Here is a 22,680-nt window from a genome sequence, read left to right on the forward strand (position 1 = left end):
CTGTGGGGAGGGATTCACTCGATCATCTGACTGACTGGCATGCCCGTCATTTTACATGGGGAGAGGCCATTCATCTGCTCAGACTGTGGGAATGGATTCAGTCGGTCATCTCAACTGAAGGTACATTAGCAAGTTCACACTGGGACGAGGCCCTTCACCTGTTCTGTGTGTGAGAAGGGATTCAGTCGGTCTTCCCACCTGTGGACACACCACACTGGGCAGATGTTGGTAATCTGCTGAATTTGTGGGGAAGGATTCACTAGGTCATCTGACCAAATGGCTCACCAGCGAGTTCACACTGGAGAGCAGCTGTTCACCTGCTCAGACTGTGGGAAGGGATTCACTCGGTCATCCGCCCTACTGAGACACCAGTCAGTTCACACCGGGGAGCGGCCGTTCACCTGCCCGGACTGTGGGAAGGGATTTACTTGCTCATCTAAACTGAAGCTACATCAGAGAGTTCACACTGGAGAGAGGCCATTCACTTGCTCAGACTGTGGGAAGGGATTCAGTTCGTCATCTCAACTGAAGATACATCAGCGATTTCACACTGGGGAGCGGCCGTTCACCTGCTCGGACTGTGGGAAGGGATTCACTTCGTCATCTGAACTGAAGGGACATCAGCGATTTCACACCAGTGAGAAGCCGTTCACCTGCTCAGACTGTGGGAAGGGATTCACTCGGTCATCCGACCTACTGGTACACACGTCAGTTCATACTGGGGAGAGGCCGTTCAAATGCTCAGACTGTGGGAAGGGATTCACTCAGTCATCTAAACTGAAGGTACATCAGAGAGTTCACACTGGGGAGAGGCCATTCACCTGCTCAGTGTGTGGGAAGGGGTTCACTTGGTCATCCAACCTAAAGGCACACCAGCGAGTTCACACAGGGGAGCTGCCGTTCACCTGCTTGGACTGTGGGAAGGGATTCACTTACTCATCTCATCTGAAGGGACATCAGCAAGTTCACACTGGGGAGAGGCCGTTCACCTGCTCAGACTGTGGGAAGGGATTCAGTCGGTCATCCCACCTACTTGTACACAAGTTAGTTCACACTGGGGAGAGGCCGTTCACCTGCTCAGTGTGTGGGAAGGGATTCACTCAGTCATCTCAACTGAAGGGACACCAGTCAGTTCACACTGGGGAGAGGCCATTCACCTGCTCAGAATGTGGGAAGGGATTCACTCGGTCATTCCACCTACTGAGACACCAGTGACTTCACACTGGGGAGAGGCCGTTCACCTGTTCAGACATTGGGAAGAGATTCTCTCAACCAAATCAACCAAATGTGCATCACTGAGTTCACACTGGGGAGAGGCCGTTCCCCTGCTGTGAATGTGGGAAGCGATTCACTCAGTCATCTAACCTTATGTAACTCTCGCTTCAGCTAGCAGATTAATATAGGGGGTGATAGCCCCCCTGCCCGGCCAAACTTAAGAAATCTCGTTTGGGTGGATGCTGCGTGATGTGTCCCCTGTTACAAATCAGTACCCGGAAATAATAAACAGTAGACAATATCTGATTAAACGATTGAGCTTTATAATTCTTACTTTGACTGAGGCTGAGGAACTGGTGTAGGGGGCAGGGTTTCAGATTTCAGGATCATTGGGATCTCTTCTGGGGCAGGTGGGACCTGTACAAGAGAGACGGGTTACACCTGAACTACAAGGGGACCGGTATCCTTGCGGGGAGGTTTGTTAGTGCTATTGGGGAGGGTTTAAGCTAGGTTTGCAGGGGGATGGGAACCAGAGTGCCAGAGCAGATAGTGGAGCGGGGGTGAAAATAAATGATGTTAAAAGCTCGTGCAAAGCCACAATTAGAAGGGTTGTGAATAGTGGAAATAATCTCCTGAGGTGTGTCTATTTCAATGCAAGGAGTATTGTGTGGAAGGCAGACGAGCTGAGGGCGTGGATTGACACATGGAATGACGACATTATAGCCATTAGTGAAACTTGGCTGCAGGAGGGTCAGGACTGGCAGCTTAATGTTCCAGGGTTCTGATGTTTCAGACGTGATAGAGGCAGAGGAATGAAAGGTGGTGGGGGGTGCAGGTGGTAGCATTGCTAGTCAGGAAAATGTTACAGCAGTGCTCAGGCAGGACAGATTAGAGGGCTTGTCTATTGAGGCCATATGGGTGGAGCTGGGAAACAAGAAAGGTATGGCCACATAAATGGGGTTGTATTATAGACCACCCAGTAGTCAACGAGAATTGGAGGAGCATATCTGCAGAGAGGTAGACAACTGCAGGAAGCAAAAGTTAGTGATAGTAGGGGATTTTAATTTTCCACATACTGATTGGGTCTCCCATACTGTTAAATGTCTAGACAGGTTAGAGCTTGTAATATGTGTTCTGGAAAGTTTTCTAAATCAATATATGGAGGTACCAACTAGAGAGGATGCAATATTAGATCTCCCATTCGGAAATGAGTTAGGACTGGCGACGGAAGTGTGTAGGGGAGCACTTTGGTTCCAGTGATCATAACGCCAGTAGTTTCAACTTGATCATGGATAACGATAGATCTGGTACTCGGTTTGAGGTTCTAAACTGGAAAAAGGCGAAATTTGAAGAAATGAGAAAGGATCCAAAAAGCATGGATTGGGACAGTTTGTTCTCTGGCAAGGGTGTGATTGGTAAGTGGGAAGCCTTCAAAGGAGAAAGTTTTGAGAGTGCAGAGTTTGTATGATCCTGTCAGGATTAAAGTCAAAGTGAATAGGAATAAGGAACCTTGGTTCTCAAGGGATGTTGGAGCTCTGATAAAGAAGAAGAGAGAGTTGTATGACATGTATAGGAAACAGGGAGCAAATAAGGTGCTAGAGGAGTATAAAAAGTGCGAAAAAAAACTTAAGAAAGAAATCAGGAGGGCTAAAAGAAGACATGAGGTTGCCTTGGCAGTCAAGGTGAAGGATAATCCAAAGAGCTTTTACAGGTATATTAAGAGTGAAAGGATTGTAAGGGATAAAATTGGTCCTCTTGAAGATCAGAGTGGTCGGCTATGTGTGAAGCCAAAAGAAATGGGGGAGATCTTAAATGGGTTTTTTACGTCTGTATTTACTAAGGAAACTTGCATGAAGTCTATGGAATTAAGGGAAACAGGTAGTGAGATCATGGAAACTGTACAGATTGAAAAGGAGGAGGTGCTTGCTATCTTGAGGCAAATTAGAGTGGATAAATCCCCAGAACCTGACAGGGTATTCCCTCGGATCTTGAAGGAGACTAGTGTTGAAATTGCAGGGGCCCTGGCAGATATATTTAAAATGTCGGTATCTACGGGTGAGGTGCTGGAGGATTGGAGGATGGCTCATGTTGTTCCGTTGTTTAAAAAAGGATCTAAAAGTAATCTGGAAAATTATAGGCCGGTAAGTTTGACGTCGGTAGTAGGTAAGTTATTGGAAGGAGTACTAAAAGATAGGATCTACAAGTATTTGGATACACAGGGGCATAATATGGAGAGTCAACATGGCTTTGTGCGTGGTAGGTCATGTTTAACCAATCTGTTTTTCGAGGAGGTTACCAGGAAAGTGGATGAAGGGAAGGCAGTGGATATTGTCTACATGGACTTCAGTAAGGCCTTTGACGAGGTCCCACATGGGAGGTTAGTTAGGAAAATTCAGTCGCTTGGTATACATGGAGAGGTGGTAAATTAGATTAAACATTGGCTCAATGGAAGAAGCCAGAGTGTGGTAGTAGAGGATTGCTTCTCTGAGTGGTGGCCTGTGACTAGTGGTGTGCCACAGGGATCAGTGCTGGGTCCATTGTTATTTGTCATCTATATCAATGATCTGGATGATAATGTGGTAAATTGGTCCGGGTGCAGGTCAGTGGGACTAGGCAGAAAAGTGGTTCAGCAGAGCCAAGAAGGGCATTCTGTGTGGTAGTGTTCTGTGGTTCTATATGGTTAGTGAAGTAAACAAAAAGAAAAGGGCCCACTCTCTCCATTCGCATCTTCTCATTTCTCCCCAACAAAAGAACACGAAAATCCCTCTTCCAGACTCACAAGAAAGAACATTTCTCTCACTGGATGACCTCGCACTCCAAAACCCTGTTATCTCCAGTCATAACCTAAACATTGCTGCTACAGAGAAACCATTACCTCAGCAGTGAAACACTGCACAGAGGCCGTTACATTAGCAGTGAAACCTTACAGCGTGTTACACTTGTGACATACTGCTGGGTTCACACTGGGGAGAAAGTTTCAATAAGCTGCATGCTGGATATTTGTCCATCACCGTGCTGAATGCAATTTCGAGAGTGACTGTCAGTGCTGAACTCTGCAATTATTGCTGCTGCTCACCACACCCAGTTCTGCACCCTGGTCACTGGGCATGGGAGGAGTTTCTTCTGCTGCATATTCACCTTTAATGGGGCTGGAGTTTAATATTCTGGATCTGAGACAAATAAATCAGTTCTATTTTAAACTCTGTCTCCGGTACTTAGTGAATTTATAACACACCTAGTGTACAGTAGAGAGTCAACTCAGGCCGGCTGGACCCTGCCAGTGATTCAGTGCCACAACAGTCCTTTGAAATCCTGCACTGTTGTTCATCTCTCACTCTCCCTGTGGTGATGGGTTCCAAACAGTCACCACTCTGTGGGTGAAGAGGTTTTGCTTGAATTCTCTGCAGACTGAAGTCGTCGAGCTGACTGCAGCTCTGTCTGAGATGTTCTTCGCCCCTCTAATCTCTGGGCTGAGGAAGAATGACATTGGTAGTTAACCTCCTTATTCGGGGCTCATTTCCACATTATGGGTCACTTTCCCTGCTTGTATAGGGTTGTTAGAAAACACCACTGTCCTCTAAAGACTGAAAGCAGAATGGGAAACTATCAGTTGGATGTTCAACGGAGCAGAGTCAGAAACCAGAGGCGGGTCTGCACAGGGCAGAGTTTGGGGCTCTGGACGATGGTCAGGGTAAGAATGTATGATGAGGAGAAGGGAATCAGCAGCGGGGCGTGGCAACGAATGACAGAGTAGCAACATTTGGAAGCTGATTGACAGGGAATATAATTCGGTTGTCTGACTGATGACACAAGCAATGCCCGTGGTGAGGTGCTCCACTTCGAGGAACATGTGTGTGTTGGGAATAGTTTTATCTATTGAGGGAGTTGTTCCTGCTTGTTTATCCTGTAATATTATATCCAGATGGTTATTTGAGATTGTCCTGTCTGTAATAATTTATTGATTATCATATGAAATGTGAGATTCTGTCCCGAACTGGACCAGGTTTGAATTTATGGTGCCTTAATGAAGTTATGGTGGTCATTCATGAGTTTTTATTTTAAAGCAAGATTTTGGTGACTGATATTTGCCATTTCATTGTGCCTTCATAAGTAATCAGATTGATTCAAACTGCTGGATCCTGGAATGTGTTGGATTGTGTCTGGTTTCTCGGCATTTGCTGGATTTATTGCCTTGTTTGTTTGTATTGTATGTATTTTTGATTTTTTTTTCCTTTGTTTAAACACCTTGTCCTGTATTTCTGCAAGGAACCCCTCTGTTTCTGGGAAGAGGTCTCCAACTCTCAGTCAGGTGCTCGATGCTTCCTTGTCACCATCTGGTCTGCTCAGATCGTTGGGATGTCTCCCATGGAGGGTCATACTCGTTCCACTGGTTAATGTTTTCTTCCATAGTGATGATTCATTTCTCTGAGTTGTCCTCTCATTGAAGTTTTCCGGTCTGTATTTCTTATCACGATGGCATACACACACCTGGAGTGCTGAATCCTGTTCATTTTTGATGAAAATATATACTTAGAAGTTTTATCTGACTGTTGTGTGATTTTTTTTTTCGTGTGTGTTACTTCTCTTCCTCCTGTCCAAGGTAATGTTAATCTAAGTGGGTTTGAGTGTCAATGGTCTATTCTAAACTTTTCTAAAGTTCTTATTTATCTTTGTAAATTTGACTGATTGAAATGGGACCAAGATATTTTTTTTATTTCAAAAAAAAGTCAATTGATGAAGATGTTTATTGCCTTTGTTGAATTTGTTAACTATTGAGCTCTGTTTGGCAGTTTTTTAAAAAACTTTGAACTAAATTTTGTTAAAGGTTTTCCCTATTTTGCACTACTTCCTATTTTCTTTGCTTGTTGATATTCCAGATACGTGGGTGTCAAGAGTCCCAATGAAGGGTCTTGTCCCGAAATGTTGATTCCCATCCATAGATGCTGCCTGACATGCTGAGCTCCTCCAGCACTTTGTGTGTAGTTCTCTGGATTTCTAGCATCTGCAGGTCCTTTTGTTTCCCAGATACTTGCATGTTTCTTAAAAGAACAAGCTGGTAGTGGGGTTGTGTGGCTCTGTTGGTAAAATATTAAACAAAATCATTAGAAAGAGGTGGCATAGGGTTGGAAGGTGTAGAATCTGTGGGTAGATTTAAGGAGCAGCAAATGTAAAAAAAAAAAAATCCTTGATGGGAATTGTATGGAGACCCCCAAACAGCAGTAAGTATGTGGTCCACAAAATAAAATGGGAGATAGAAAATGCGAGCCAAAAGGGCAATGTTACAATAGTCATGGAGGATTGTCATGCAGGTGATAAGGAAAATTGGGATGGTGTTGGTCTCAAGAGGAGAAATTCGTAGAGTTCCTACAAGATGCTTTTTCAGAGCAGCTCATGGTTGAACCCACTTGGGGAACAGCTATTCTGGATTGGGTGTTGTAATGAACCGGATTTAATTAGGTCACTTAAGTTCAAAGAACCCTGAGGGGCAAGTGATCTTAATATGATCAAATTCACCCTGACATTAGAGAAGGAGAAGCTAAAGTCCGATGTGGAATAAAGAGAATTACAGAGGCATGAGAGCAGAATTGGTCAAAATTGATTTGAAAAAAGATGGGCAGGGATGAAAACAGAGCAGCAATGGTTGAAATTTGAGAAACCAAAGACGACATAAAAAACAAACACAGAGCATAGAGCAAAAATTTCTAGGAAGTTAGAGGATTGGGAAGCTTTTAAAAACCAACAGAATGCAACTGAAGTAATTAGGAAGGAAAAGATGGAGCACATGGGTGAGCTAGGCAGTAATATTAAAGAGGATACCAATTTTTTCTTCAGGTACATACAGTGTAAAAGAGAGGTGGAAACCACTGGGAAATGATGCTGGAGAGGTATTAATGGGGTGGGGGTGCAAGGTGAACTGATGAACTGAATAAGTATTGTACATCACTCTTATCTGTCAAAGACACTGGCAGGAATATGAAAGTCCCAGATGTCAGTGGTCAGAATGTGTAAAGTTACGTTACTCGGGAGAAGTTTCTTGGGAAACAGAGATGGTCTGAAGGTAAATAGATCACCTGGACCAGATGGTGTTCACCCCAGAGATCTGAAAGAGGTGGCTGAAGGGATGTGGAGGCATTAGCAATGATCTTTCGAGATCTTACCCCCACTATCCGAAATCTCCTCTCCTCACCCACCCTCCCAACTCCAGTCCTGTCCCCGCTTGCAGGGCAACAGTCTGCCGGTGTTTGCCCCCCAATGTGGTGAATCGCCACCACCGTGGGCTCAGACATTTCCACAGATGAGCCCCTCCTGTCCCCACCGGGACAAACATCCTGTCCGCCCCCTCTCTCACCGTCTTCATCCTCTCCCTCCCCGGGGAACCGGCATCAAACCGACGGGCCGAGCGGTCTCCTCCTACCTCTCAGCGATACATCAGACTCCGGCCGCAGGAGACGCTTCACAAACGCCCCAACTTCCCTCGGAGGGAAATGGAAATAAATCAGAAAGCGGACATTTACTTTGGGATTTGTTCCTCTTTGAGAAGAGATGCCAGCGGGGTAACGCCCTCTCGGCTGGTCCGCCTCCGCTATTGGGCGGAAACAGTGATTGACATCGCCTCGGGCCAATGACTACAGCGCAGCGGAGGAGAGGGGTGGAGGGGTCTCGTGGTCGGTAGCTCAGCCGTTAAACCGCCTCAGCACGAGCAGAGCAGCGCGTGTGTGACGTCAGGTACGCGCGGGGGGGAACCATGTGTGACGTCATCTGTGGGGGAGCGCTTGTAATTAAAAACACCTGAATGGACATTTCTTATGATTTCAGTGGGACAACAACATTAATCACGGGTTTCATCACTGAATCCAGTGTTGTGAGATGTAAAGTCCCCTGTTATGTGTCCGGCTGTGCCGTGTTGTTGGTGGAGTGGGCAGCGTGGTGTTTGTCTCGATTCGGGTCACAACACCAGAATTGCCAGCGGGGTCCACACACAGTGTATTAGTGACCAGAAAACCTCCCGTCCCTGCAGTCTCTGTCTCCTGGTAAACTCAACACCCCGACAATGTGGATCATAGACACCCCTTCCTCTCAGAGTCAGGGAATCACTCAGACAGCTGATCAAAGACAGGAATTATATTTATTGATCATTAAAGTTCGCCCAGACTCGTTTGGACGGATTTGATGTGGAGTTCGGGGGTCACAGTGAAAGGGCCGGACGGCCGAACTCTCCCCGTTGTCCAAACATCCTTCCAGGTGAGGCGACCCTTCACCTGTGAATCTTCCGGGGTCGCCCGTTGTGTCCGCTGCTCCCGATGCGGCTCCTCTACACCGGTGACACCGGCTCCTCCGCAGTTGTGCGGGGTCGGGTTGTTTTTTCGGGGGGATCGATGTTATTTTTCCCTTTTGTGGGAGGGGTGGGTTTTGGGGGTTGATGATCGGGATGCCGTTCCTTTTTATGCGGGGTTGGGTGGGAGTTTGATTTTTTTCGCTCTGAAAGCCTTTCTTTCCTTGTTTCGTGACTCTCTGGAGGAGAAAAAAACTCAGAGTTATTTATGGATACCTACTTTGATAATAAATTAACCTTTGAACTATCCGTGCCGAGCAGGACTTCCCGGTGTCCAAACATTTCATTCCGACAAACTGAATCTATCAGCTTTTCCAGTCTCTCTCTCTCTTTAGACTGGCCGACTGCCTGTCTGCAGATCGCTCTCTCTCTCTTATGGTTAAATCCACAGTTGGCGCCGTCAGCCTGTGACTGACGTCATAGTCCCGCCTCCTCACTGCGGCGCTCTTAAAGACACAGTCACAGTCCGACCGCAGACTCGCAACAGCCGCAACACAACTTCCCGACTTTTCAACTCAGTGCTTCAACTAATAAACACAACCACGCCATTTGCCTTCTTAACCACCCGATCAATCTGTGCAGTCTCTGTCAGGGACCGATGAACTTGGAGTCTAAATTCCTCTAATCATCAACACTGTTCAGGGTTTTGCATTTAACAGTGTACTGTCTCACACATTCGACCAACCGAGCTGCCAAGTTCACAAGTACGGGAAGGTACAGGGACAGAGAAACACTGACTTGTGGCAGCATCACAGGCAAGTACATTCAGATAACACACGGAACACAAATTATACGATTCTCTGTCAGTAACAACCTATAAATACGTTTTATGTTATTAACAATATGTAAAATACATTGTGTCGTGATCAATATTAAAATGTGCATTTTGTGTCAATAACAGACTTGGAAATGTTGAATTTGGTCCCTGTCTCCATTCCTCCTGGAGTCCACAACCAGCTCCTTTGTTTCTGTGACATTGAGGGAGAGGTTGTTTTCTTGATACCACTGTGTCGGGGTGATGACTTCTTCTCTGTAGGCTGCCTCGTTATTATTTGAGATTATGCCAATCAGTGTAGTGTCGTCAGCGAATTTAATTAGCAGATTGGATCTGTGGGTGACGACGCAAATCATGGGAATACAGAGAGTAAAGGAGGGCGCCAAGGAGACAACCCTGTGGGGTATGTGTGCTAAGGGTCAGAGAGACAGAGGTGAGGGAGCCCACTCTTACCACCTGCCGGCGATCTGACAGGATGTCCAGGATCCAGCTACAGAAGGCAGGGTGAAGGCCGAGGTCTCTGAGCTTCTTGTCGATACTTCACGCCTTCTTATGGCTACTGCTCTGCCCATGACTGCAAGGAAAAACAGGCCATGTACTCAAAGATCCTCATAACCGGCACATTCTTGCTGCATTCCTCCCCATTTTAATTGTGTGGAAATATTAGACAGACTGAGCTTCTGTTTTGAAACCGCAGAAGGAAACTTATCTGAACTATTGTCATTTCTGAGGAATGCAGGTAAGTAGAAAAGGCTTCAATCTCGCATTACAATCTGCGGTAACTGGGATCAGGTGACCGGTGGGGGGTCTCCCATATCAATATCAGAATCAGGTTTAATAGCACCGGCAAATGTCATGACATTCGTTGTCTCTGCGGCAGCAGTAGAACCTAATTCATAGCAATAGATTTTAACAATTGTGAATTACTATAATATACATATTAAATAGCTAAATTACGTAAGTGGTGCAAAACTAAAAATAAAAAAAATGTAATAAACTTTTAATTGTGTGGTAATTCTGGAGCAAAGCTTAACTAAACTGTACACATTTATGAGAAGCTCAGAAAAATAGAAATGTCTAAATTCTCAAATGCATGGTTTTGTGTTAAATGTTTCACCAATATGGTGACTGAAGGCAGCTGCAGGTTCATGAGGGACTGTTACTGTCAGGTTCTGCAGTTCTTGCGGCTGTTCATCGCACCCAGGACTGAACCCTGGTCACTGAGCATTGGAGGAGTCTGTTCTGCTGATGTTAGCCTTAAACTAGACTGATGTTTAATATTGTGGATCTGTGAAAGATAAATCAGTTCTATATCAAATCCCGTGTCTCAGGTACTTACTGTCTCTACCCCACTCACAATGTACACTAGAGAGTCCTCTCGGCCCATCTGGTCCCTGTCCATGTTTCTGTTCCATATCAGTATATCAAAATCTATCCCTGCTGTTCCCCTCTCACTCTCCCTGTGATGACAGGTTGCAACTAGTCACCACTCCGTGGGATAGGAGATTTTCCATGAATTTCAGAGAATCATAGAAATCTATAGCACATGACATATCCTTTGGCTCTAAATGATGTCACGACCATGTAACTTACTCTGGAACCTGCCTAGAATTACCCTACCGCATAGGCCTCTATTTTCTTAATCTCCATGTACCTATTTAAGAGTCTCTTAAAAGACCTTGTTGTATCCGCCTCTATCACCGTCGCAGGCAGTGCATTCCACACACACACCACACTTTGTTTAAAAAACGTAGCTCTGACATCTCCTCTGTACCTACCTCCAAACACCTTAAGCCTATGCCCCCTTGTGTTAGCCGTTTCAGCCCTGGGAAAAGCCTCTGACTATCCACACAACCAATGCCTCTCATCATCCTATACATCTGCATGAATTTCCTGCATGCTTCTGTCCAGGCTGAATAACACAATGAGCTCACTGTGGTTTTAACGTTCTTCAGGGCTCTGGTCTAAGGCGGTTAAACTCCTTCTTCCCTGCTCTTTTCAAAGTTTTGTGTCATTTTCACTCATTTCAAAGGTCTGTGCCTCAGACAGCTGGTTTGCTTAAATGCGCCTCTAAAGTCTGACAGCAGATGAGCAAATGAATCTTCGATTGTGTAGAGTCAGAAACCAAAGAGTTACCAGCTTGAATCAGTGTGTTGGGGCTCCAGAAAGAGATGGGAATTAAGAGTTTACAAGGACGAGGAGGAAGAGGAATCCAACCAGCAGAATATGGCTACAAATGAAAGATCAGAAACATTTTGAAACTGTTTGATTGAAAAAAAAGGTGGTTAATTTCAGCAAAATACTGGAGGAAATCAACAGATCAGGCTGCAAATGTGGAGAGGAGTAAATAGGCAACGTTTAGGCCGAGTCCCTTCAGCATGCCTAGATTGTGTACTCCTCTGCTTAGTTGGTGCCTGAACTGCGGAGTTCTTCCAGCATTATGTGTGTGTGTGTGTTTACATTTCCAGCAACAGTAGAATCTCTTGTGTTTCATATCTGCATTTGTAACAAGGTTCTACTTTGGCATTAGACACGCGGAAAGTTTGCTGATAGTTTATGCATTGCTTATGGGAGCTGCTTCCTGCATTAAAAGAGCTGCTGAGTTTTCTACACACAAAAAAACCTGAGGTATGGACATGGAACCTGTGCTTGCAGAAACTTTTAATGGCTCCGTGATGACCCAGAAAGCTCTGCGCAACAATCTTCACTGTCGCTGAAACACCGATTGAATTGCAGTCTGTTCCTGAAAATTGCGCATGCGCGCAGTACTCAAAGGCCTCGAGAAATCGGCTCCAGGTAAGAGATATTCCCCGGCTGCGGGTGGGGGTTTTCAACACCGAATTCGGGACAATTGCTGTGAGCTCCGGACACCGTGAACCATAATCCCGGGACAGTCCTGTTCTCTTCCCTCTCTCTCAGCCCCACGATCCGTACATGGGCCCCGGGGAGCTTCCGGCTGATGAGGGAATGGGAACCGATGGATCTCTCAGACAGAGCTGAGCTCCAGCTGTCTAAATGCAAGGATTGGGAACTCGGAGAAAGGGAACAAAATCTTTTACATCACCAGCTGAGAAAAAAACACCTCTGTTCTGCCTTCAATCACAAACGAGAAAACCTGCAGATATTGGAAATCCAAGCAACACACACAAAATTGCTGGAGGAACTCTGGAAATCCAAGCAACACACACAAAATTGCTGGAGGAACTCAGCATTAGTACTGTTTTCCATAATGCTGTCTGTCCTGCTGAGCTCCTCCAGCATTTTGTGTGTGTTGCTTGTTCTGCCTCCTCTTGTTCTGGACCTTTGTACCCGTGGGAACATGTTTTGACCCATTCTCTCTGGGTACATAATGATATCAAACGCCTTTGTCCTGATCAACAAGTAGCTTTCACACACAAATGTGCCATTCTCCAATGAGACCTGCCCTTCCGTTCATATTCATTGGTCATCAGTCCCCTGGGGGAGGGTTCAGGGGAAATATTTATGTACAATACAGAAACCGGTGTTACCTGTGTGTGTTGTGGCAATGCAAAAGTTGCTGGAGAATTTGCAAGTGCGAGGAAGTGGAGTGATTTTGGAAATCTGACTTTTTAAAGCATCATTTAGCGAGCAAATCAGATATGGACGGTGTGCAAAAGGTCTGGCGAGAAAATCCTTCGTAACCCTCTACAGGCCTGCTGTATAGGTTGTGTGAGAGTGCAGATGAACTCAATCAAACCCAGAGGGCATCAGAGTTCTCATTTGCTAGCTGTTAAAATAAATACCTCTCTATTTAAAGTTCAGTGTGCACATGTTGTCAATGGGTAAAAATTGCACAGGCAAGATTTTTTGGCACACCGGTCATTACAAATTAGACGGGACATTGGTGGGAAGCTGGAGAGACTTCCAGTGTCCTTGACACCCTCACCTATAAGATGTGCATCCAGCTGCAGCTTGTAACCCTGCACGTTCGGGAGTTGGAGCTGGAAATGGATGAATTCCAGATCATCCAGGAGTTGAAGGGAGTGATAGATATGTCATGAAGAGAGGTGCATTGCACCCAAGGTGCAGGACACACGAAACTGTGTGAGAGTTAGAAAGGACCCTGTACAGATTACAGATGTGGAGGTGTTTGTTGTCTTAAGGCAAATTACCATGGATAAATCCCCAGGGCCTGACAAGTTGTTCCCTGGGACGCTGCGGAAGACAAGTGCAAAAATTGTTGGGGCCCAAGCACAAATATTTAAATCATCCTTAGTGACAGGTGAGGTACTGGAGGATTGGAGGACAGCCAGTGTTGTTCTGCTGTTCAAGAAAGGCTCTAAAGGTAAACAAGAAAATTTTATGTTAGTGAGCTTGACATCAGTAGTGGGAGAGTTATTGGAACATATGTGCAGCAACTGGATATATAAGTATTTGGATAGATGTGTTCTGATTAGAGATAGGCAGCATGGTTTTGTGCATGGTAGGTCATGTCTAACCAATCTTATAGAGTCTCTCGAGGATGATATCAGGCAAGTGGACGAAGGCAAGGCAGTGGATGTTGTCTACATGGACTTTAGCAAGGCACTTGACAAAGTCACATATGGGAGGTTGGTCAAGAAGGTTCAGTCACTCAGCATTCAAGATGGGATAGTAAATTGGATGATACACTGTCTTTGGGAGAAGCCAGACTGTGGTAGCAGATGGTTGCCTCTCTGACTGGAGGCCTGTGACTAGTGGTGTGCCACAGGGATCAGTGCTGGATCTGTTGTTGTTTGTCATCTATATCAGTAATCTGGATGATAGTGTGGTTAACTGGATCAGCAAAGTTGTGGATGACACCAAGATTGGTGGTGTAGTGGACAGCGAGGAAGATTATCATGGCTTGCAGTGTGATCTAGACCAGCTGGGAAAATGGGTTGAGAAACATAAAATGGAATTTAATGCTCACAAGTGTGAAGTGTGGCACCTTAGTAGGACCTAGAATTGCACAGTGACTGGTAGGGCACTGAGAAGTGTTGTAGAAGAAAGGGGTCTGGGAATACAGGTCTATATTTCACTGATAGTGGTGTCACAGTTTGATAGGGATAGAAAGAAAGATTTTGGCACATTGGCCTTCATAAACCAAAGTACTGAGTACAGGAGATGGATGTTATGTTGATGTTGTACAAGACATTGGTGAGGACTAACTTGGAGTATTGTGTGCAGTTTGGTCAGCAACCTACAGGAAGATGTAAAAGAGGTTGAAAGAGTTCAGAGAAAATTTGCAAGTATGTTGCCAGGTCTGGAGGACTTGGGTTATGAGGAGAGATTGAACAGGTCTGGGCTTTATTCCTTGGAATGTAGAAGATTGAGGCGAGATTTGATGGAAGTGTATCAAAATTGTGAGGGTTATAGATGGGGTAAGCGCAAGCTGGCTTTTTCCACTGAGATGGTGTGGGACGCCAAACAGAGGCCATGGGTTGAAGGTGAAAGGTGTAATATTAAGGGGAACATGCAGGTAAACGTCTTCACACAGGCAGTCATCCAGGTGTGGAATGAGCAGACAGCCCAACTGGTGCATGTGAGCACAATTTCAACATTTAAGAGGTTTGTATTGGTATCTGGATGGTAGGGGTATGGGTGTAGATAGGTTAAATAGTTCAACACAAGCTAGATGGGCCAAAGTGCCTGCTTCTGTGTTGTACTTTTCTGTGACTCTGTGACAAGAACAAGAAATAATACTAATGTTCATTTAATTCCTTTTAACAGCTGTGCGGGCCAACCATTCATCTGGGCAGGAAATGTTTACATGGCGTTAAAACTGTGGCACTGTAAATTGACAGTAGATAAAAGAAAATCCCAGCTGCACGTCCGTCAACATAGGCTATTTGTGTGAGAGTCTTTCAGTTACTGTGGGGCCAGGAGCCCATGCAGCTCAGTGGGAACAGGGAATAATACCAATGGAGAGAGTCAAACTGAGCCAGGTCACAGATTGGAGATGGCAGAAATGCCCCATTCTTATAGAGACAGGAAGAGCATCAGAGAGTTTGATGGTCATTCCAGATACCAGCACTGTGCCCAGATAGAAGATGATTTCTCTCTCCAACTTGGGTTGAATCTCACAGAAACAGTGTGATGGCAGATCACACCTTGGTGACTAAAGTGATCTCATCTGAAATGTTGTCCTTCACCCACTGATGGATTTTATAAATCTTTTTTCAGGTTAAAAACGACAAGGAATTTATCTATGAGGATCTTGAACACAACACACCAGTTTTGCTGTCTCTGTCCACGCGTATAAGAAGTGGAGCAAGGGATTCACTTGATCATCCTTCCTGCTCAAACTGTGGTGAGGGATTCACTCGATCATCTGACCGACTGGCATGCCTGTCAGTTTACACAGGGGAGAGGCCGTTCACCTTTTCAGACTGTGGGGATTCAAGGTCATCTCATGAAGGTACATCAGCAAGTTCACACTGGGACAAGGCCATTCACCTGTTCTGTGGTGGGTCTTCTCACCTGTGGACACACCAGTCAGTTCACACTGGGCAGAGGCTGGTCATCTGCTGAATTTGTGGGGAAGGATTCACTTGGTCATCTGACCAAATGGCTCACCAGCGGGTTCACACGGGCGAGTGGCCATTCACCTGCCCGGAAGGTGGGAAGGGATTTACTTGCTCTTCTAAACTGAAGGTACATCAGAGAGTTCACACTGGAGAGAGGCCGTTCTCCTGCTCAGACTGTGGGAAGGGATTCAATCAGTCATCCACCCTACTGACTCACCAGCGAGTTCACACTGGAGAGAGGCCATTCATCTGCTTGGACTGTGGGAAGGGATTCAATTCTTCATCTAATCTACAGAGACACCAGCGAGTTCACACTGGAGAGAGACCGTTCACCTGCTTCGACTGTGGGAAGGGATTCACTGAGTCGACTAGCCTACAAGCACACCAGTCAGTTCACACTGGAGAGAGGCCATTCACCTGCTCAGTGTGTGGGAAGGGATTCACTCGATCAGCTCAGCTGAAGGAACATCAGAGAGTTCACACTGGAGAGAGGCCATTCACCTGCTCAGGCTGTGGGAAGGGATTCACTCGGTCATCTGACCTAATGGCACACCAGCGAGTTCACACCAGGGAGCGGCCGTTCGTTTGCTCGGACTGTGGGAAGGGATTCACTTGGTTATCTAATCTGAAGGTACACCAGAGAGTTCACACTGGGGAGAGGCCGTTCACATGCTCAGTCTGTGGGAAGGGATTCAGTCAGGCATCAAACCTGCAAGAGCACCAGAGAATTCACACTGGGGAGCGGCCGTTCACCTGCTCAGACTGTGGGAAGGGATTCACTTGCTCATCCCAACTGAAGGTACATCACAGAGTTCACACTGGGGAGAGGCCATTCACCTGCTCAGACTGTGGGAAAGGATTCAATTCATCATCCCAACTGAAGGTACATCAGAGAGTTCACACTGGGGAGAGGCCGTTCACCTGTTCAGACTGTGGGAAGGGATTCATGCAGTCATCCGAACTAAAGGTACATCAGCGAGTACATACCGGAGAGAGGCCGTTCACCTGCTCAGACTGTGGGAAGGGATTCACTTTGTCATCTAAACTGAAGGTACATGAGCGAGTTCACAACGGAGAGAGGCCATTCACCTGCTCAGACTGTGGGAAGGGATTCACTTTGTCTTCTCACTTACTGAAACACCAGTCACTTCACACCGGGGAGTGGCCATTCACCTGCTCAGTCTGTGGGCAGGGATTCTCTGAATCATCCTCCCTGCAGAGACATCAGTCAATTCACACTGGGGAGAGGCTGTTCACCTGCTCAGACTTTGGGAAGAGATTCTCTCAGCCAAATCAACCCTATGTGCATCATTGAGTTGATTGAGCTGGAATGAGGCTGTTCACCTGCTCTGAATGTGGGAAGCAATTCACTCAGTTATCTGAACATATGTAACTCTCGCTTAGGCTAGCAGCTTAATATAGGTGGTGATAGCCTCCCAGCCCAATCTTATCTAATTCTACTTTAGTCTGTTTTTTAAGCTTAGCTGAATAAGAAATGATCTGGCCATGCAAAAATGCTTTAAATGTATCCCATATAATTCATTTGGACGTACCCACTATATCATTAAAATGAAAGAATTCTTTTATCTGGGTTTCAATAAAACCAACAAAGTCAGAGTTTTGCAATAATGTCTGAGACATGTGCCATGTGCTATGTTGAGCAGGCAAGAATGACATAAATTCAAAACACAAACTCAAAGGTGCATGATCAGATATAGCAATAGCGTCATTTTCACAATTTTTAACACTAGGCAGGAAGCGGGGATTGATTATAATATAATCAATCCTCGAATATTTTTTGTAAACATGTGAAAAGAAAGAATATTCTCTGTTACCGGGGTGCAGATATCTCCATAATTCGATCAATCCAAAATTGATCAAAAAGGAGTTAATAAGTGACACAGAGTGAGTTGGAAGTCGCTGATTGGATGAGCTCTTGTCAATCATAGGATTTAAACAACAGTTAAAATCCCCACCCATTATCACATATATTCATTTGAATCAGGCAGTAAAGCAAATATCTTTTCTAAAAAAAGAAGGATCATCTAAGTTAGGACCATACAGATTGACCAAAACAATTTTTCTGTTACAGATCACTCCTTTGACAATTAAAAATCTACCATTCGAATCTGACTCAATATCCTCTTGAATAAATATATTAGATTTAATAAAGATGGACATGCCTTTAGTTTTACTCTGAGAAGTAGAGTGGAACTGCAAACCTCTCCACCATCCAAAAAAAATCTATTTAGATCTCCTGCCCTGATATGTGTCTCTTGAGCAAAAATTATATCAGTTTGGAATCAGTTAATAGTTTTGTCTATTTTTCGTTTAATAGGATGATTCCAACCACAAACATTCCAACTTATTACATTAATCTGTTTAAATACCATATTATAATTTTATTATACTTTATACCTGCACAGAGCACATACCAATACAGGATGATCAAAAATGGTGGTGATGAAGAATACAACCACATAGAAAACACCCATGCTCCAGAACCACCCAAGAGGAAAAAAAAACCTCCTAATTCTAACCCCACCCACCTCCCTGAAAGCCCAAAATAAAAGGCAAGCAACCTATGATAGCATACGAAGCCAGGGACCACTCTGTCTGTACAGACTCTTGATGCCCAAATTACTGAAGCCGAAATTCATAAAGCTATTTTTTCAATGCAATCTGGTAAGGCAGCTGGACTTGATGGCTGTCCTGTAGAATTTTGTAAAAAAATTGGAAAACTGCTTTTTCCGGATATATGTTGGAAATGTCTAAGGATTCTGTTTTGAAAGGTGATTTACCCTCTACTTTCTATGAGGCTTCTATTTCTTTAATTCTTAAAAAGGATAAAGATCCTACTGACCGTACTTCATATAGACCTATTTCATTATTGAAAGTCGATGCTAAGATTCTGTCAAAGATAATGGCCAATTGGTTAGATAATATTTTGGGTAAAATTATTTTTAAAGATCAAATAGGCTTTATAAAGGGTCGTTTTTCCTTTTCAAATGTTCGGAGACTACTTAACATTATATATTTATCCTCTTTTAAAACTCCACAATGCGTCGTCTCTTTGGATGCTGAAAAAGCATTTGATCGAGTTGAAATATTTCTTTAATGTTTCAGAGAAATTTGGCTTTGGTGTTAATTTTAATAATTGGTTTGGAACGATATATAAAGCTCCTATTGCTACTGTTGTCAATAACAACTGTAGGTCTCCTTTTTTTCAGATTTCACAGGGGACAAGACAAGGTTGTCCATCAAGTCCTTTGTTATTTACTTTAATATTAGAACCCCTTGGTATTGCTCTTCGTGAAGCTAAAAATATTCATGGGATTTTTGTGAATGAGACCATTCATAAGATTTCTCTTTCCGCTGACTATTTATTGGTTTACGTATCTAATCCCGAAGAATCTATTCCTGCCTTGCTAAAATTATTCAATAAATTTGGAGATTTTTCAGGATATAAAATAAATGTTAGTAAAAGTGAATAGTTTCCTTTAAATGAACCTGCCTCTATAAATGATAATACTCCTTTCAAAGTCACAGATTCTTTCAGATATTTAGGTGTTATAATCACTAAAAAATATAAGGATCTTTATAAAGCCAATTTTGTTCCTTTGGTAGACTCTATGAAGTATTGATTTAATAGGTGGAGTCCACTTACCTTTTCACTTGTCGGTCGTATCCATATAGTTAAAATGATGATTTTCCCAAAATGTTTATATTTATTTCAGAATATCCCTGTTTTATTGACTAAGAAGTTTCTTTGATCAGATTGATTCTATTATTTTAACTTTTATTTGGAATAATAAAAGACCAAGAATTAGTAAATGTCACTTACAAAAGTTGAAAAGGGATGGAGGTCTCACTTTGCCTAATTTAAGAATGTATTACTGGGCTGTTAATGTGTGATACATGTCCTTTTGGTTATATTGGGTTGATAAGAATGATTGGCCAATTTGGGTAGACCTGGAATTGAAAGCTGTGAAACAGTTTTACTGAACCTCGTTATTAGGAGTTGCTTTACCTATACAATTAGCTAAAGTTGTTAATTTAAATCCATACCCTGTGATTAAGCATTCATTACACACTTGGCTCCAGTTTTGCAATTTTTGAAAATTTTAATCTTAAAAAATTTAAACTTTGTAGTTTAATTTATCAAAATTACTTTTTTAAGCCGCCTTTGAGTGATCCAATTTTTTTACTTTGGAAAAATAAAGGTTTTTTTTTGTTTTTTTTAAAGAAGATAGATTGGTGTCTTCTGAACGATTAGTTGATAAATATTATCTTTCATACTCACACTTTTTACAATACCTTCAAGTTAGACATTTCTTACAAAGATATTTAAATAATTTTCCTTGCGTATTGGAGGCTGACCTGTTAGATACTATTATGAGTATGAACCCTTTGACGAAGGGTTTATTGGAAGAAATTATATTTTTTTTATTACAATGGGATAAGTGTTCTTTATTTAAGATTAAACAAGATTGGGAGAAGGAACTCAATTTATCTCTTATGACGAAGGATTGGACACGGATTCTGAAGCTGAACTCTTCTTCAATATACGCTCGTCATTCACTATTCAATTTAAAATTGTACATCGTTACCCTTTGACGAAGGAGAGACTGTCTAAAATATTTCCTAATGTTGATAGTTATTGTGATAGATGTAAAACTGAGACAGCTATGCTGACACACATGTTTTGGTCTTGTTCTATACAGGAACAGTTCTGGAAGTCAGTTTTTTCGACAATTTCTAAAGCGCTTAAAATTAATTTACAACTTAACAAATTAACTGTGCTTTTTGGAATAATTCCTCAAAATATCCGTGGTCTCTCTATATCTGACCAACATGTTATTGCATTTGTTACTTTGATAGCTGGGAGGGCCATTTTGTTGAAGTGGAAGGATACATCAGCTCCCACTTTGTCACAATGTTTCTCTCAAGTGATGCTATGTCTTAGTTTGGAGAAAATTCGAAGTCGAACCTTTGAACCTTTATTTGATTTTGAGAAAAGATGGGATTCATTTGCTCGTTATTATTATTTGAGTTAATTGGTAGATTTCCTCCACGATCTAATTGTAAATTTTGGTATATATTTTTTTTTCTTGCTGGCGGATTGCTGTTTATTTTTAGAAGCTTTTTGTATGACGCATGGCTCCGGGTTGTACACCTAATGGGGTTTCCCCCCACTTTTTCCTGCTGAGTAGGGTTTCTATTTAATATCAACAAAATTTTTCAATCTAGAAAATAATGTTTTTTTCCTTGAGACATTGTAAGTATCGCTTACTTTGATGTACTCGTGTTATTTTTGAATAATAATAAAAAGATTTGAAAAGAAAGAAACTGCCGAGATACAGTCGGCTAAGAGCCAAGTGCTGATAAATGGGACCCGTGTAGAATTGATGAAGTTCCTGTCTCTTTCTCCATTAATGTTTCCTCCTTACGGCGAAACTAACCCTCTCACTGTGTCAGAATCAGTGATTAAATCCGGCCCCAAACACTGTGCTTTCATCCCTGCACATTATAACTTGAACCATCTCACTGAGGGTCTGATGGAGACACAACCCCTGCCCTCTGCACATGTGATCACATCTCCCCTGCTTCTGACATTTCAAATACCCTCAGAATGGTTTTCTGATTCAGTCTGAAGGTTATGGTACATTCAGCTCATCATCAGACCTGACAAACCATGTCTTCCCACAGCTGGTTCCACCTGTTGGTGTGTCCTCTTTCCTCCACCTCCAGAGAAGCTGCATCTCCACACAAACTCCTCACTTGAGATGAATGTCTGTACCCGTGACACAGGAAATCACATCACTGTCTCTCTCCTGATACCATCCGGGACGGGAAGCGGTACCGCAACATAAAAGCCAGGACCAACAGGCTCCGGGACAACTTCTTCCACCAGGCCGTCAGACTGATGAACTCACAGAGATTTGAGTGTACTCTATATTACATTGTCTGTTTTATTTATTGTAAACTATTATAAATTACTATGACTGCACGTTGCACATTTAGGTGGAGACGTAATGTGAAGATTTTTACCCCTGATGGATATAAGAAATAAAGTCAATTCAATTCAAATCCTGATTCCGTGTCTGACCTGCTCGCCTCCGGGTATCCTCCGTCAACAAGCTTCTTCCTCAGTCACCATCTGTCAGATTATAAAAAACAATTAAAACGATCTATCAGACAGCTCCTGTACCCCTCCACCCCTGAACAGGTTCCCCTGTTAAAACTCTCTGCTCAGCCCCTTCCCTATTCCCTTTCCCTTTCAGACTCTCGATGTGCCAGCAGATCCGAATTCACCGTGTGGACATTTCTACCCCACAGGAGGCTGTACAAACCCGTGTCCTTCTCTGATGCACAGCTCAGTGACCCCAATCCCTGTCTGCACTCGCAGCCCATGACGGTGACAGCTGTCCTAGACTCTGTAACTCACAATCTTGTAACACAGAATCTTGTTCACAGCAAGTTTAGACAGTCATTAATATGAAGAGAGAATTGTTGTTTCCTGAAAGGACAGGCGAGCGAAGCTGTCTGATCCAATTCACCAGATGGTCCGGTGTTTACAAGTTAATTTGTCCCGGGACCCACTCATAACCCCGACCCACACAGACAGACAGACAGACAGACTGTCCCTTCGCCCCAAACCCCCTGCAGAACCACAAGGAATTGATCCACGGTCCGGGCTCGGTCGCAAAGTGAAAACCGGGGCTGAGGAGAGCCCGGAGACAAACACCCCGCTGCCCACTCCACCAACAACACGGCACAGCCGGACACATCTCACAACACCGGATCCGCTCCCGATGAAACCCGAATTTAATTTTGTTGTTCCAGAT

The 22,680-nt window shown here is 43.8% G+C and overlaps 1 protein-coding gene across 1 annotated transcript; it reads left to right on the top strand.

Annotated features, from left to right (window-relative positions):
• The first annotated feature begins 18 nt into the window (after positions 1-18).
• Positions 19-21,277, top strand: LOC140207903 (uncharacterized). The gene is made up of 2 exons (XM_072276447.1): positions 19-1,212; positions 15,849-21,277. The coding sequence occupies exons 1-2, from the start codon at positions 277-279 to the stop codon at positions 17,145-17,147; spliced, it is 2,235 nt and encodes a 744-aa protein (XP_072132548.1). The 5' UTR covers positions 19-276; the 3' UTR covers positions 17,148-21,277.
• The last annotated feature ends 1,403 nt before the right edge of the window (positions 21,278-22,680 follow it).

This window comes from Mobula birostris, chromosome 13, assembly GCF_030028105.1.
Source record: "Mobula birostris isolate sMobBir1 chromosome 13, sMobBir1.hap1, whole genome shotgun sequence".
NCBI lineage: Eukaryota > Metazoa > Chordata > Chondrichthyes > Myliobatiformes > Myliobatidae > Mobula > Mobula birostris.